This window comes from Carcharodon carcharias, chromosome 39 (genome assembly GCF_017639515.1).
Source record: "Carcharodon carcharias isolate sCarCar2 chromosome 39, sCarCar2.pri, whole genome shotgun sequence".
In the NCBI taxonomy this organism is placed as follows: domain Eukaryota; kingdom Metazoa; phylum Chordata; class Chondrichthyes; order Lamniformes; family Lamnidae; genus Carcharodon; species Carcharodon carcharias.
In genome coordinates this window covers 2,268,108-2,281,173 of record NC_054505.1, presented here as the reverse complement: position 1 = coordinate 2,281,173, position 13,066 = coordinate 2,268,108, and the positions used below count along the sequence as shown (strand labels likewise).

The 13,066-nt window shown below is 43.1% G+C and overlaps 1 protein-coding gene across 4 annotated transcripts in view; it reads right to left on the bottom strand.

Annotated features, from left to right (window-relative positions):
* Positions 1 to 13,066, bottom strand: part of LOC121273109 (Fc receptor-like protein 5) — a 58,616-nt gene that overhangs the window by 19,906 nt on the left and 25,644 nt on the right. For all 4 annotated transcript variants that reach the window (XM_041180082.1, XM_041180081.1, XM_041180084.1 and 1 more), the window contains exons 2-3: positions 5,266 to 5,298; positions 3,919 to 4,212 (exon numbers count right to left, since the gene is read on the bottom strand). In XM_041180082.1, coding sequence (XP_041036016.1) covers positions 3,919 to 4,212; positions 5,266 to 5,298 — 327 coding nt within the window. The remainder of the gene's footprint in view (positions 1 to 3,918; positions 4,213 to 5,265; positions 5,299 to 13,066) is intronic.

The following is a 13,066-nucleotide window of genomic DNA, read 5'->3' as shown; positions in this document are numbered from 1 at the left end:
GAGGCATCCTGTGTTATGAGCTCAATCGGATTTGGAGTTGATGATTCAACCTACTGATTTAGTGAAGCGTGCTGCAGTCCAGGTAAGGACATCAATGAAGATAATCCATGACAAAGGCAGCTGTTGACAGCATCAGTGTCGAGTATGAAAGCCTAACCATGATAGGATTGGACAGTAAATCTTGCCTCACAGCATTTGGATTTTGTGATGTGGTTTCCCGATTGTATGGCAGCGTCAGTGGTCGTTGTTGGATACTCAGGCCCAGTATGATGTCAGAGGGAAAATAACCAAATCACGAGGTAGACCGTGTTGACGTCACCGAGCAATGGACAACCCCACCCCCAGCTACAGAATCCTTCCACTGTTGACGGTCCCCTCACACTCTCCTCCTGATTTCCTCCCCTTATCATCTGGACACTGCAGTGGTAGTTGCTGCATAGCTGGTAAATTCAGAGCCCCTCCCTTCGGGGAAAATTGCAGGACCTGAGAAACAAAGTCAATGGTTTTAGCAGAAACTGCTTTCCCTGAACATTGACCGTTTCATTTTGAAACGGATCTGAATTGTTGAATATGCCTAGACTGTTGTAAAGACATATTAGGAATCTCAGTTCACTGTCCATCTCCTGTGGTATCCACGGCCACAGGCTCGCTATTGCGAGGTTTTGGATGCTGACTGCCGATGGAAATTCCAGCATTACCTGGGAATATTCCAATATTGACATTTGAGCCAATTTTCCTGGAGTACTGCAGTGCATCATCTTTAACAAAATAGAAGGCTCTCCCACGATCATCTCCAGTCACAGCGCAGAATTGACACTGTTGTGTTGTTTCAATTATGGAGATCAAGTCCTACAGACTTAAAAATATGCACATCTACCTCCTGCAGTGCAGCACTCCCTCAGCAATTACATTGTGGGAGTGTTGGCCTGGATTATGGAGCTCCTATCCAAGTATGTATTCATCTATCTCCGACTGAGCAGCTCTCCTTCAGAACTGCCACCAGGAGGAGTGTTGGCCTGGATTATTGAGCTAATGTCCGAGAGCATATGCATCTATCTCCGACAGTTGTTGAGATATGCCAGTGAGCCTGACGTCAGTGGTAGGGAAACTATTGGATAAATTTCTGAAGGAGAGAATCTATATCCACTGGGAGAGGCAAGGATTGATCAGAGATAGTCAGCATGGCTTTGTCAGATGGAGGTCATGCCTAACACATTTGATTGAAATTTTTGAGGAGGTGAGCAAGTGTGCAGATGAGGGTAGTGCAGCAGTTGATGTAATTTATATGTATTTCAACAAAGCCTTTAACAAGTCCCCACATAGGATATTTATAAAGAAGGCAAAGGCACATTGGATACATGATAATTTGATAAGGTGGATTCAAAATTGGCTTAGCTGCAGTAGACAAAGTGTGATGACAGAAGTCTACTTTAGTTACTGGCCGCCCGTGTCCAGTGGTTTACCATAGAGACCTGTGCTTGTTTCCCTATTATTCGTCATTTATATAGAAGACATAGATGACTATGTGCAGGCAGGATTAGTGTGTTTGGGGGGTGACACAAAGATTTGCCGAGTGGTTACCAGTGAGGTTGAGTGTCTTGGACTACAGGAATATCTAAACTGGATGGTCAAATGTGCAGATAAGTGGCAGATGGAACTTCACCCTGAAGAGTGTGAGATCATGAGCTTTGGAAGGAGAAATTTGACAAGAAAGTATTCAATAAACGGCAAGAAACTAGAAAGTTCTCAGGAACAGAAGGGCCTTGGCTTTAGTTTCCTAAGATCTCAGAAGGCAGATGTCCATTTTGGGGATGTTGAAAAAGGCATATGAGACACTTGCCTTTAAGAATCGAAAAATATACTACAAAAGTCGGGAGGCCATGTTGGAGTTGTATAGAGCTTTGGTGAGGCCACATCTGGAGTATTGTATGCAGTTCTGGTCATCACATTATTGTAAGGATGACACTGCACAGGAGGGGGTGCAGAGGAGATTTACCAGGATGTTTCCTGGGATGAAATAGTTAATTTATGAAGAGAGCTTGAGCGGACTTGGGTTGCTTCCTCTGTAGCAGAGAAGCCTGAGGGGCGACCCAAAAGAGGTGTACAAGATTATGACCCGCATGGGCCGGGTGGATGGGCAGCAACCGTCCCCGTTTGATGAAGGGTGATTCACGAGGGGACAGAAGTTCAATGTGGGGGGCAGGAGGTTTAGTGTGGTTGTGAGGAAAAGCTTTACTGCCCATAGGGTCGTGATGGCCTGGAATGCGCTGGCTGGGAGGGTGGTGGAGGCGGGTTGCCTCATATCATTTTAAAAGCACCTGGGTGAGAACCTGGTTCGTCCCAACATTCAAGGCTATGGGCCAAGTGCTGGTAAATGGGATTGTGTAGGTAGGTTTGTTTTTTTCTAACTCGATGTGTCGAATGGACTCTTCTGCACTGTGTGATTGTGTGATTCGGTAATTCTGAGTACTAGCACCTAGGGGAATGTTGCCCTGGACTATGTTAATCAAGTGAAAGAGCATATATGTCACCCATCGAAAACGCAGCGATACATCAGTGCTGGCATCGTGGGGAGTGATGGCCTGGACCACGGGACAGAAGGTGTCTTTCTCCGGCAAGGCAGCGCTAATTCAGAACTGTCGCCAGGGAAATGCCGGCCTCATGCATGGAGATCAAATATTTGGTGTGGGAGCAGAGACAAAATTCGTTCTTTTTCAGGAGAGTGTGATACCAAATTCAGTGCAGGATCTCTAATAGAGATAATCCAAGAGCATGTGTGGAAGTCCCAGCTTTAGTTTGGAGAATGACAGGAAACATCTGACAATAACTGTTTAATTCATGATGCCGAAATTTGAACATACGAACATCTAAATATACGAATTAGGTGCAAGATTAGGACTTTTGGCCCCGCCAACCGGCTGCGCCATTCATCCATATCATGGCTGATCTGATGTCACCTCAACCACAATTTCCTGCCTAACCCAGAAAGCCGTTCAGCCCCTCATTCATGAAAAATCCATCCCGTTTTGCCTTAAAAATATTCTAATAATCTGCAACCACCGGCTTTTGAGGAACAGAGTTCCAATGACCCACAACCCTCTGTTAGAGCGAAAAACAGCTGCTCATCTCTATCTAAATGGGCGACCACTTACATTTTACCGGGACCCCGAGGTCTAAATTGTTTTAGTAGGGGAAGCGTCTTCTCCACATGCACCCTGTCAAATCCCCTGAGGATCATAAAGCATAGGGCAGGTGTGAATAGCTGTGAACACGTCAATGTTCGGGACAGGACAATCTGTGGCACTTTCTTCTCAGAATCAATATAATCCATTCAGGAGGAGCACTGAGACCTTAACGCATGGTGCGTGGACACCAACTATCTGAAGTAACTGCAACGTTCTGCTGCTGATTATAAACACTAATAACCTTGATTGCCTTTGGTGTTACTGGATATATTTAGCGGTTGAGACCCAGAAACTTAGAGGGATGAAAAAAACGTACAATATTTTTTTCTTAATGTTATATTTCTTTGTTCAGTGCATAATTTCTCATTGTTTCCATTATTGCCTTCATCGATGATGGGCCTGTAGTTATACGTTAATATAACAGAAAATGCTTTTTCCATATGCAACTCCACTTTTAAAAGAACATTTACATTTCCCATCACAGCTTCCTTCTGCCTTCCCCCCTTTGCCCTACTCAGCCCCTGCCATTACAGACGATGCACCACGGCTGCATTCATGTCCTATTCATTCAGGGAAACTGTCAACATTTGAGAAATGAATTCGAAGTTCATTCAGTTATGATCTTCCATCTGATCATTGAACGTTACATTTTGTTGCAACCATTGGAACTTGGGTTTATAAAAATACAGTGTTTTTTATAGTCATGGAATAGTTTACCTTTCCTGTCACTCACCTGTTATAGTCACCATCACATGCTGGCTCTCCAGGGAATCTACCCTCCTACCCTTGACAGTAACATAATATTTGCAACTGAATTGATCTCCATTTTTTACAGCGGTAGCATGAAATATTATAACGTTTTTCCTTGTGATGATCTGTGGGTGGGAGAACACCTGGTGCCATCTGTAAAAGTAGAAGGTTTTACTCCGATTTTCTCCAGTCACAGAGCAGGTAATGGTGACCATCTCTCCTAATACATAAACCCCAGTACGTTGATCAAGTGTTATCACTGGTTTTGATAGTGAATCTATTATGGAACAATAAAAAGAAATATGGTGAGTAGTGGATCAGAGGATTGTCATGTACAAGAGAAAGTTACTAACTTAATGTCCATTGATCTGTGTGGAAGGGAAGTGTTTACATCTGGGACTCAAATTCCACAAACGGTGAGTTTGGTTTTGGTTACAAAGGAATGGATAACACAAAATGTATATCAACTCCCTTCTTAGCGACCCAGCACGTCCCAAACAGCTTTACCAACATTTAACTGTTAGGGAAATATGGCGACTGTTGAAATGCAGCAACTTTTCGCAGAATAAGATTCCAAAAATAACATTGAAATAATGAAAGCTTCATGGCGTCATTGGATTCGGGATAAATATTAACCGCAGGACGCTATGGAGTACTGCCCCATGAGCGTCTTCGAAATACTGTCCAGGGTGCCATTAGTATTAACCAGATATGAGGGATGCTCATAACAAGTCAACAGATGGAAACCGCCTCTGAAGTATACCAGAAATAGTGCTATGTTCTTTCAGGACTGGCACCGGTTTACTGACTGGATAAAAGTGATCAAGCCCTGATGCACATGAACAAGTACCTGCCAAAGAACAGCGCTCCCTCAGTACTGGCACCAGGGGGATTGTCGGCCTGGATTATTGAGCTCAATTCCGAGGATATATATGTACCCATCCAGCAGTGCAGAACTCCCTCTCTACTGACAAAGGATTGAGTGATGGCCTAGATTATGGATCTCATATTTGTAGTATATGCACTTACCTCTTACAGTGCAGCACTCTCTCAGTGCTGGCACCGCGGTGGTTGAGGTTTCTGACTGGATTATGGATCTGAAAGCCTATCGTCTATGCTAGTGTATCCGGCAATGCAACACTCCATCAGTATTGGCGCCAGGGGGCAGTGTCAGCCTAGATTATGGAGCACATCCATCGTGTATCTACTTCAACCTCCGTCAATGCAGCACTCCGTCAAATTCAATTCGATTAAAGCAAAATGATTGATTCAACTGCATGGAAATTAATTTTTCACGGTGACGATTTGAAGGAGACATGTCAATACTTACACTGAGACACGGTCCACTGAACCACACAAGCCACTGTAAAGAGAGAAGATGAATTGATTAAATGAAGGCCAGCACCTTTCCTTGTCCCCCCGAAACAGATAATCGTACAGTACGTTATATAGAAATCCGCTCTTCCCATTATACGTTAGCCAGCAGGTTTTTGGATATGCAAAACTAAGCCCACTCCCTGCATTTCCCACTATCCATGTATTCTGTTTTCCACATAGGCAATTATCCAATTCCATTTCAACTGTTCGTCCTTCCATTTCAGGAGACGCATTCCACATCACAACAACTCGCTCTTTGTAATGATTTTTTTCCCATCATGTCCCTTTTGGTTCTTTTGCCAATTTTGTTCAATTTTTTGCCCTCAGGTTACCGACTCTTCCACCACTGGATTCAATTTCCCCTTATCCAATCCATCAAAACCCATCGTAATTCTGAACACATCCATCAATTCTCCTAATACAATTTTCTTTTCTCAGAAGTAAAAGCCAGCGTTTCCACTCTACCCACAAAAATGCTGTGTGGGACTGGGAGACACAGGCAAGACGATACAGCCAGAGCATTCACGAGTGTACTTAGCAAACTAGGGCCATATAAGATTGGAAATCTGTTCTGCGAAAGGCAATGTCAATTGTTTATTTACTTCCGCATGAATGGTATTATTTGATATCAATCACAAACTGGCATGTATCATTCCTCTTGCATTCACTCATGGGGCATCACTGGCTCAGCGAGTATTTACTATCCAATTGCCTCTGACAAGCGTTTGGTGTTTTGGACACAGAAAATTGTCATTTTAGAACAATTCACACTGGTTGCATGGTAACCCCTCCACCTCGGATTCTAACACAGATCCATAAACCAGTACCGCGGATCATCACTCCAGTGATAAAATACTACGCCACTGCTTCCAACTGGTTACGTGGACATGATCTCAATTAATGGTGTCACAGACTTGAAGAGTCAAATGACCTATTAAATTTACTATATCCTATTCAGTTTCCAGGTCATTTTTTCCCTAAGCCGAACCTGCCACTTGCTGTGATTGCTTAAATGTACTGCATTACTAATTTTAGTAAAGAGGGACGTAGAAGCAGACCTCATGTGGACTCAGGCAGCCTAGTGAAATGTAGATGATATTTCATGAAGAGAAGTGTGAGGTATTGCACTCCGAGATTACACAGGAGAAAAGACAACCTGAGGAAAATTTTAAGATATTCCACATTGTGCAGGAAGTTAGTTCACATACACCAATATTTCAATATGGCTGAAACACGTTGGATGCAGTTTAGAGAAGGTTCACCAGACTAATACCTGGAATGGGCGGGTTGTTTCACTGAGATGAGGAGACATTTCTTCACCCAGAGCATGGTGAACCTGTAGAATTCATTATCACGGAAAGTAGCTGAGACCAAAACATTGTATGCTTTCACCAAGAAGTTAAATATAGCTCTTGGAGCGAGCGGGATCAAAGGTTAAGGGAAAAAGGGGGAGCAAGCTACTGAGTTGGATGTTCAGCCATGATCATAATGAACGGGGGAGCAGGCCCGAAGGGCCGAATGGCCTTATCGTGATCCTAGTTTCCAGGTTTCTTTGACAGGCTAGGCATGTATCAGCTGGAGTCTGGAATTGTAAGAGGCTACTTCATTGACACACGTAAGATCCTGAGGAGCCCTGAGAGCATGGATCTGGAGAGAATGTATCCTCTTGTGGGTCAGCTAGGGGTAACTGCTTAAAACTAAGTGGCTGCCCATTTCAAACGAAGATGAGGTGATACTTCTTCCACTCATAGAGTCGTGAGTCTTAGGGAGTGTCTTCCTGAGAAGACGGTGAAAGAAGAGTTTTTGAAATTTTCAAGGGAGGGCTGAATAAGCAAGATTGTGATACATCATCCTTCTCAGGGGGATGCAGCTGCAGTAACTATGAGATCAGCTATGATTTGATTAAATGGCATAGTAGGATGGTGGGGCCGAAAGGCCTACTTCTCCTTTTTCGACAGTTCGTACGTAAACTTTGAAGAATCTCTGGCATTTAAAAGAAACCTGCAGAAGTTGTAGTTATATACATCAAAGCAAACAATACAAAAGAGAAGAAGCGATTCTCAAATAAACATAAGTCATCGGCTAGACCTCATCTGGAATATTCTGTCCAATTATGGAATCAAATTTAGGGGGGAGGAGTGGTGTCAAAGACTTGGGAATATTGGAAACGTCATTGGGCTCGTTGGTACCAGGGATGACGGGGCTTCAATTATGTGGATGGATCGGAAAAGCTGGGATCATTCTCCTAATTTCGAGAAATTCAATACTGGAACACACAGACACATGGACTGAGGCAGACACACAAACAGATACAGAACAGTCAAGGCTATGAGGACACCTGCTGGAGGTCTCCAAAATATAGAAGGTGTTGATCGATGTAATAAGGTTAAATTGTATCCCCCTGTAAATGGGGTGATAAGAAGATGCCCCGGAATTCGGGCAATTGATAAGATAGCACAGCGGGTGCTGGCGAAACATGTTGCTAACTGGATATGTTGTCAAGTGGGATTCGGGGCTTTGTTTTGTGAGTTCAAGGCTCCGCTGGAATTCCATTCCCACACAGTCTGGTTTTGGGAGAAGGATGTTTGATGATGAGGGTGGTTTATGTTCCAAGATTCATCACCCCTTCTATCCCTAAATTTGGAGATTTACGATTGACCTCCTGGCTCCAGCTGTTACACGAGGCCGCTGAGATTAGGTAGTGCGTGAGTACATGGAGAATATTATTTTTTTTCTCCATGGTGTAGGATGCTTGTTGTAAATTTCAATGGCTATGTATCCGTCACTGTCTGTGTGTCAATCTCTCTGTGTGCGTCTCAGACTCTATCTGCGTTTGTCCCTCTCCGTGTTTCTGTCTCTGTCTGTGAGAGATTATTTCCTTGTATGTCAGTGTGTCTGTTTGAATGTTTCTATTTTTGCTTGTAACTGTCTGTGTGAAAGTCTCTACCTGTGTGTCTATCTCTGTACGTGCCTCTCTCCCGTTATGTATCTCAGTGTGTCAGTCTCTGTATGTGTCTCTCTCCCTGTATGTATCTCGGTGTGTCAGTCTCTGTATGTGTCTCTCTCCCTGTATGTATGTATCTCTGTCTGTCTATCGGTATATCTGACTCTCTGAGCTTATGTCTGTCTATGTGCCTGAGTGTGTGTACGTGTCTGTCTCTGGCTGCATGTCTGCTTCCGTCTGAGTCTCATTCTCTGTCATCGAGCACCAATATGGAATGAATCCAAGCATCAGCAGTGGCCTTTGAACTTGGAAAAAAATTACACAGCGAGGTAAATGTCAAATTTTGGCAGAAATTGGACCTGCTCCAATTTGTTTATTTAAGGACGCCAATCATCGTCATGCTTTATTTCTAATACAGACGTGATTCTTGCATTGGTTTTGGCCGTCAGCTAATTGAGGTTGAAGTGTTTCATATTATTGCAATAGGTGGTTGTAATTTGTAAGTTAATACTTTGCTGCTGGAAGGACTGGGAATTATTTGGTGCAAAGAAACAATCCTGCTGACACCAGTTCTGAAAGGCAAATTGTCCGCCCACCATTTATTTTTAAAATTCTGGGTTCTTATTTGAATTGGAGGAAAAAAAAAACAGGGTATTAATTGCAATGGGGTGATGCCAAAAAAAAAAAATAATAATTCTGGTAGAGAGGGACCTGAGTGACTTTGTACATGAATCACAGAGAATCACACAACAAAGAACGATGGAAGAAATAGAAATTGGACACCTTCTGGCAAAGAAGATAGAGCTTAACTGTTGGGACCCTCACTACAATTTTACAGAGCATTTGTGATTCTACAGGTAGAATTTTGTCTACAATTTTGTTCTGCAGTCATGAAGAAGTGTATTCCTGCATTATGAGCAGTTCACACAAGTTTCACTGGTACCCAGGCTGTTGCGATTGTCTTTAGGAAAAGCTGAGCAGATTGGGCCTGTGCTCAATGGCGCTTAGAAATGGCGCTGAGAGCTTGACTTATAGAAGTACACAAGGCATTGACCGTGTTTTACAGACAAAAAACTAGGAGAATGCTCGCCTTCAGCGGATGAATGAGAACTAGGGCCCATTATTTACAACGAAGGGTTCACCCAATTAAAGGGTCCGAAGAGAAATATGTTTTCACTGTAGTTATCTTCACCAGACAGCAATGGAGGCTGGGACGGTTAATATATTCCAGGCTCTGATTCATAAGGGCGTCAATGTGCATGAGGCAAGGAAGTGGAGTGAAGACCAGAATTTGATCAGCAATGATCACATTCAATGGAGAGTAGGCTGCAGGGGCTGAAGGGCCTACACCTACTCCTATTTCTATTGATTTAACGAAGAAGCGGTTTTACATAAGGGCTTAAAGATGCAGGGAATGGATAACTTGGAAAGAGGGACAGTTAAAGTGTGGTGCAATATGATTCTATAAGAACTTTAATACGAGAAATGCGCATGTATTTCATTTGCAGTAATTTGTATATTTACGAAAATTAAACTGGGCCATTGTACCATAGTAAGCAGCTGTTAAAATGTCCAGCACAGCAAGGATGGGACGAATGGCCTCCTCTGGTATCGGGTATCTATATTTCTAATCATGTTTCATGTATTGCGTCTCCATTTGCAATCAATATCAACAATCAATGGCTGTTATCAATATATCCCTTTTGTCTTAACGGCAGAATGTTTCTTAGTAATAGTAAAGTGTACCCTTCAATTTATCTTTCCCAATCTCGCAGTAAAACTCACTGATGAATGATCCTGTCCATGCTGAATTCCACATCACATTATCTGATCCAGATCAAAAGAAGATATTGACATGTTCACGTGCCCCCAGGCAATAGTGATGTTATTGGCTCATTGGCCTTTCGAATTGTATCTGACATTTTTTTGTTTGTTCATTAATGAGATGTGCACATCGCTGTCTAGATGAGCAATCATTGCCCATCACTAACTCCTCTCATTGCGAGTACATTTTTAAGAGTCAACTACATTGCTGAATGTCTGGAGTCACATGTAGACAAGACCAGATAAGAACAACAGGTTTCCTTCCCTAAAGATACTTCACCCTCCTTCCACACATGCCCACTTCGATGCACAGAACAAATATAACAGAACAATCAGTGGCTGTGTCACAACGCTTGTCAGATGCCACCTTTCTGTGGCTTTGGAGGACTGAGCTGACTGGTAGTCACATAGGACATCCAGGGCTAGGCAAACCATCGGCCTTGCCGACGACATGGGTAATCCAACAGACTCCCATTTCCAAAGGTGGAATTCACTATTCTCCAAGTCATGTCACAGAACCAGCATCCAACTATAAATCCGAGAGAGCAGAAAGTATTTCACCATGTGCAATGTGGAATTCAGGAGATATCTGTTGAACCAGCAAGTGGGCAGAATGTGGAACATTGCACATCGTGGAATAGTTGAGGACGATGGAAAAATATGGGTGAACATCATGATGAGGAAGTGGTGATGACGTTGTATAAACCAAAGTGAGAGGATGTCGTTGTGGAGCATTACAAACAGCACAGAGCTGTGGGCCTAATGACGTCTTTCTCTGCATTTAATACAAATAATTTCAGTGGATATCCGGTATGAAGCGACACAAAATGCAGAAACCGGATATCACTGTGTTCAGCATCGAAGACCTTCACCTCTGATCAAGTGAAATTTAAACCTCACAGCAAGAACAGTACTTCAGAGTGAAGATTTTGTTTCCACACACTGAATACAAACATATTGTGACATTGTTTCTGAAATGATTTCAGCCTTAAATAGCAATTAGTATTTCTAAGAGCCTCAGAACTTGAGAGCAACATTAGCAGCTGCTGATTCTCAGGTATTCATTTAGCATCAGAAATGAATCCACGGCTGTTAAATACAGAACCTCATTTAATATTGCGCCTGCATCTTCAAACTTCACAATGTCTGGAAGCATTTGAGCGCATCACAGAAACTAACTGAGTTAAAATGAAGGGTACTGTCATTTTTTGAATATTATTCAGGCAGAGATGCATAGATTATTCATAAGCGAGGGATTGATACGCTATCGGGACAGGAGGGATTCAGATGACGTAAAGCCATGAGTTTATTAAATTGTAGAGCAGAATGAAAGTTCTGGATTGCCTACTCCTGCTCCTTGTTCGTATGTTCATATGTAAACGTTGAAGAAACTGGAAAAACAACACTGCAGGAACTGTAATTCTAAAAATAAACGGAAGCAAGTACATAAGAGAGAAATCGATTCTCAAAATGGATAAAACTATCGGCTAGGCCTCAGCTGGGATATTATGTCCAAACTGGCATGAATTTTAGTGAGAGTGTCAAAGACGTGGAAGAGGTGGAAAGTGTATTGGGCTCAATGGTACCAGGGATGAGGGGAGTTCAGTTATGTGGAGAGATAGGAAAAGCAGGAATCGTTCTCCTTATTGCGAGAAATTTCTTAATGGAACACATAGGCTCAGACAGAAGGACTGAGGCAGACACACAGACAGATACAGGACAGAGAAGGCTTTGAGGAAACTTGCTGGAAGTTTCAAAATCATATTAAGGTTTGATGATGTGAATAATGAGATGTTGCATCTGGTGGCGCAGGGGCGTTAAGCAGATGAACCGGATTTTGGCGGATTCGAAGAAAAATCAGAGGGGGAGCTGGCGAAATATGACGCTGTCTGGAAATGTTGTCAAGCGGGATAGGATTCTGGAGGGGATGGGTTGTGAGGTCCAGGCTTCTTTTCAATTACATTCCCAATCATGTTGGTTTGGGAGAGGGATGCATGATGAGGGTGATGTATGTCTCCAGATTCACCCCTGTCTCTATTTCTCACTTCTCGTCGTTTGATATTAACTTTCAGGATTCAGCTGTCACAGGAGAGCTCGGAGATCACAGAGGCGAAACAATGCGTGAAGGACCAGTGGATTTGAAAGTTTTCACTCTGGATAAGGGATATTTGTATAAATGTCTCAGTGTATCTGTCGCTGTCTGGGTCAGTGTGCCTGTCTCTCTGTGTGCGTATGCATCTCTCTTTGTGCCTGTCTCTGTCTGTGTGCTTGCTTCTCTCTTTGATAATGAGCTTTCCTCGCTGTGTCTGCCTCTGTCTGTGTATCTGGATTCCTTTGTGCTTATCAGTCTCTCTCTGTGTCTGTATCTGTCTATGTACCTGTTACTGTTTGTATGTCTATCTCTCTGTGTGCTTATGAGCCTCTCTGTGTGCCTATCTCTGTATCTGTATCTGTCGTTCTCTGTGTCTTTGTATATGCCTCTTTGTTACCCATGAGTCTCTCCTTGCCTCTCCTTCTGTCTGTTTGTCAGCTTCTACCTGGGAGAACATCTACCTCTATGCCTATGTGTTTCAATGTATCTATACAGCTCCTTCCCTCTCTCCTTGTGACAGTCTCTACCTGTGCGTCTGTGTCCGCATTTGACTCTCTCCCTGTGGAGTCTGTGGTCTTTCAGACTCTGTGTGGTTGTTTCATTCTATGTTTCTGACTCTGTGTATGTGTCTGTCTCTATCTGCGTGCCTGCCACCGCCTGAGTCTCAGTCTCTGTCGGTGAATAAGTCCATGCATTAGCAGTAGTCTTTGAAAACTGAATACGAAACCTCAGGGAGGGACATGATAAATTTTTAGCAGTGGGAGCAGCTGCTGCAATGTGTTTACTTAAGGACATTAGTCTCCACCCCTATACAGATCTCTATCTCAACGATGTGACCAACTCCAGCCGACTGCAGTAGAATGTGCTGTCTAAATATTAAGAACTGGGAAGTAT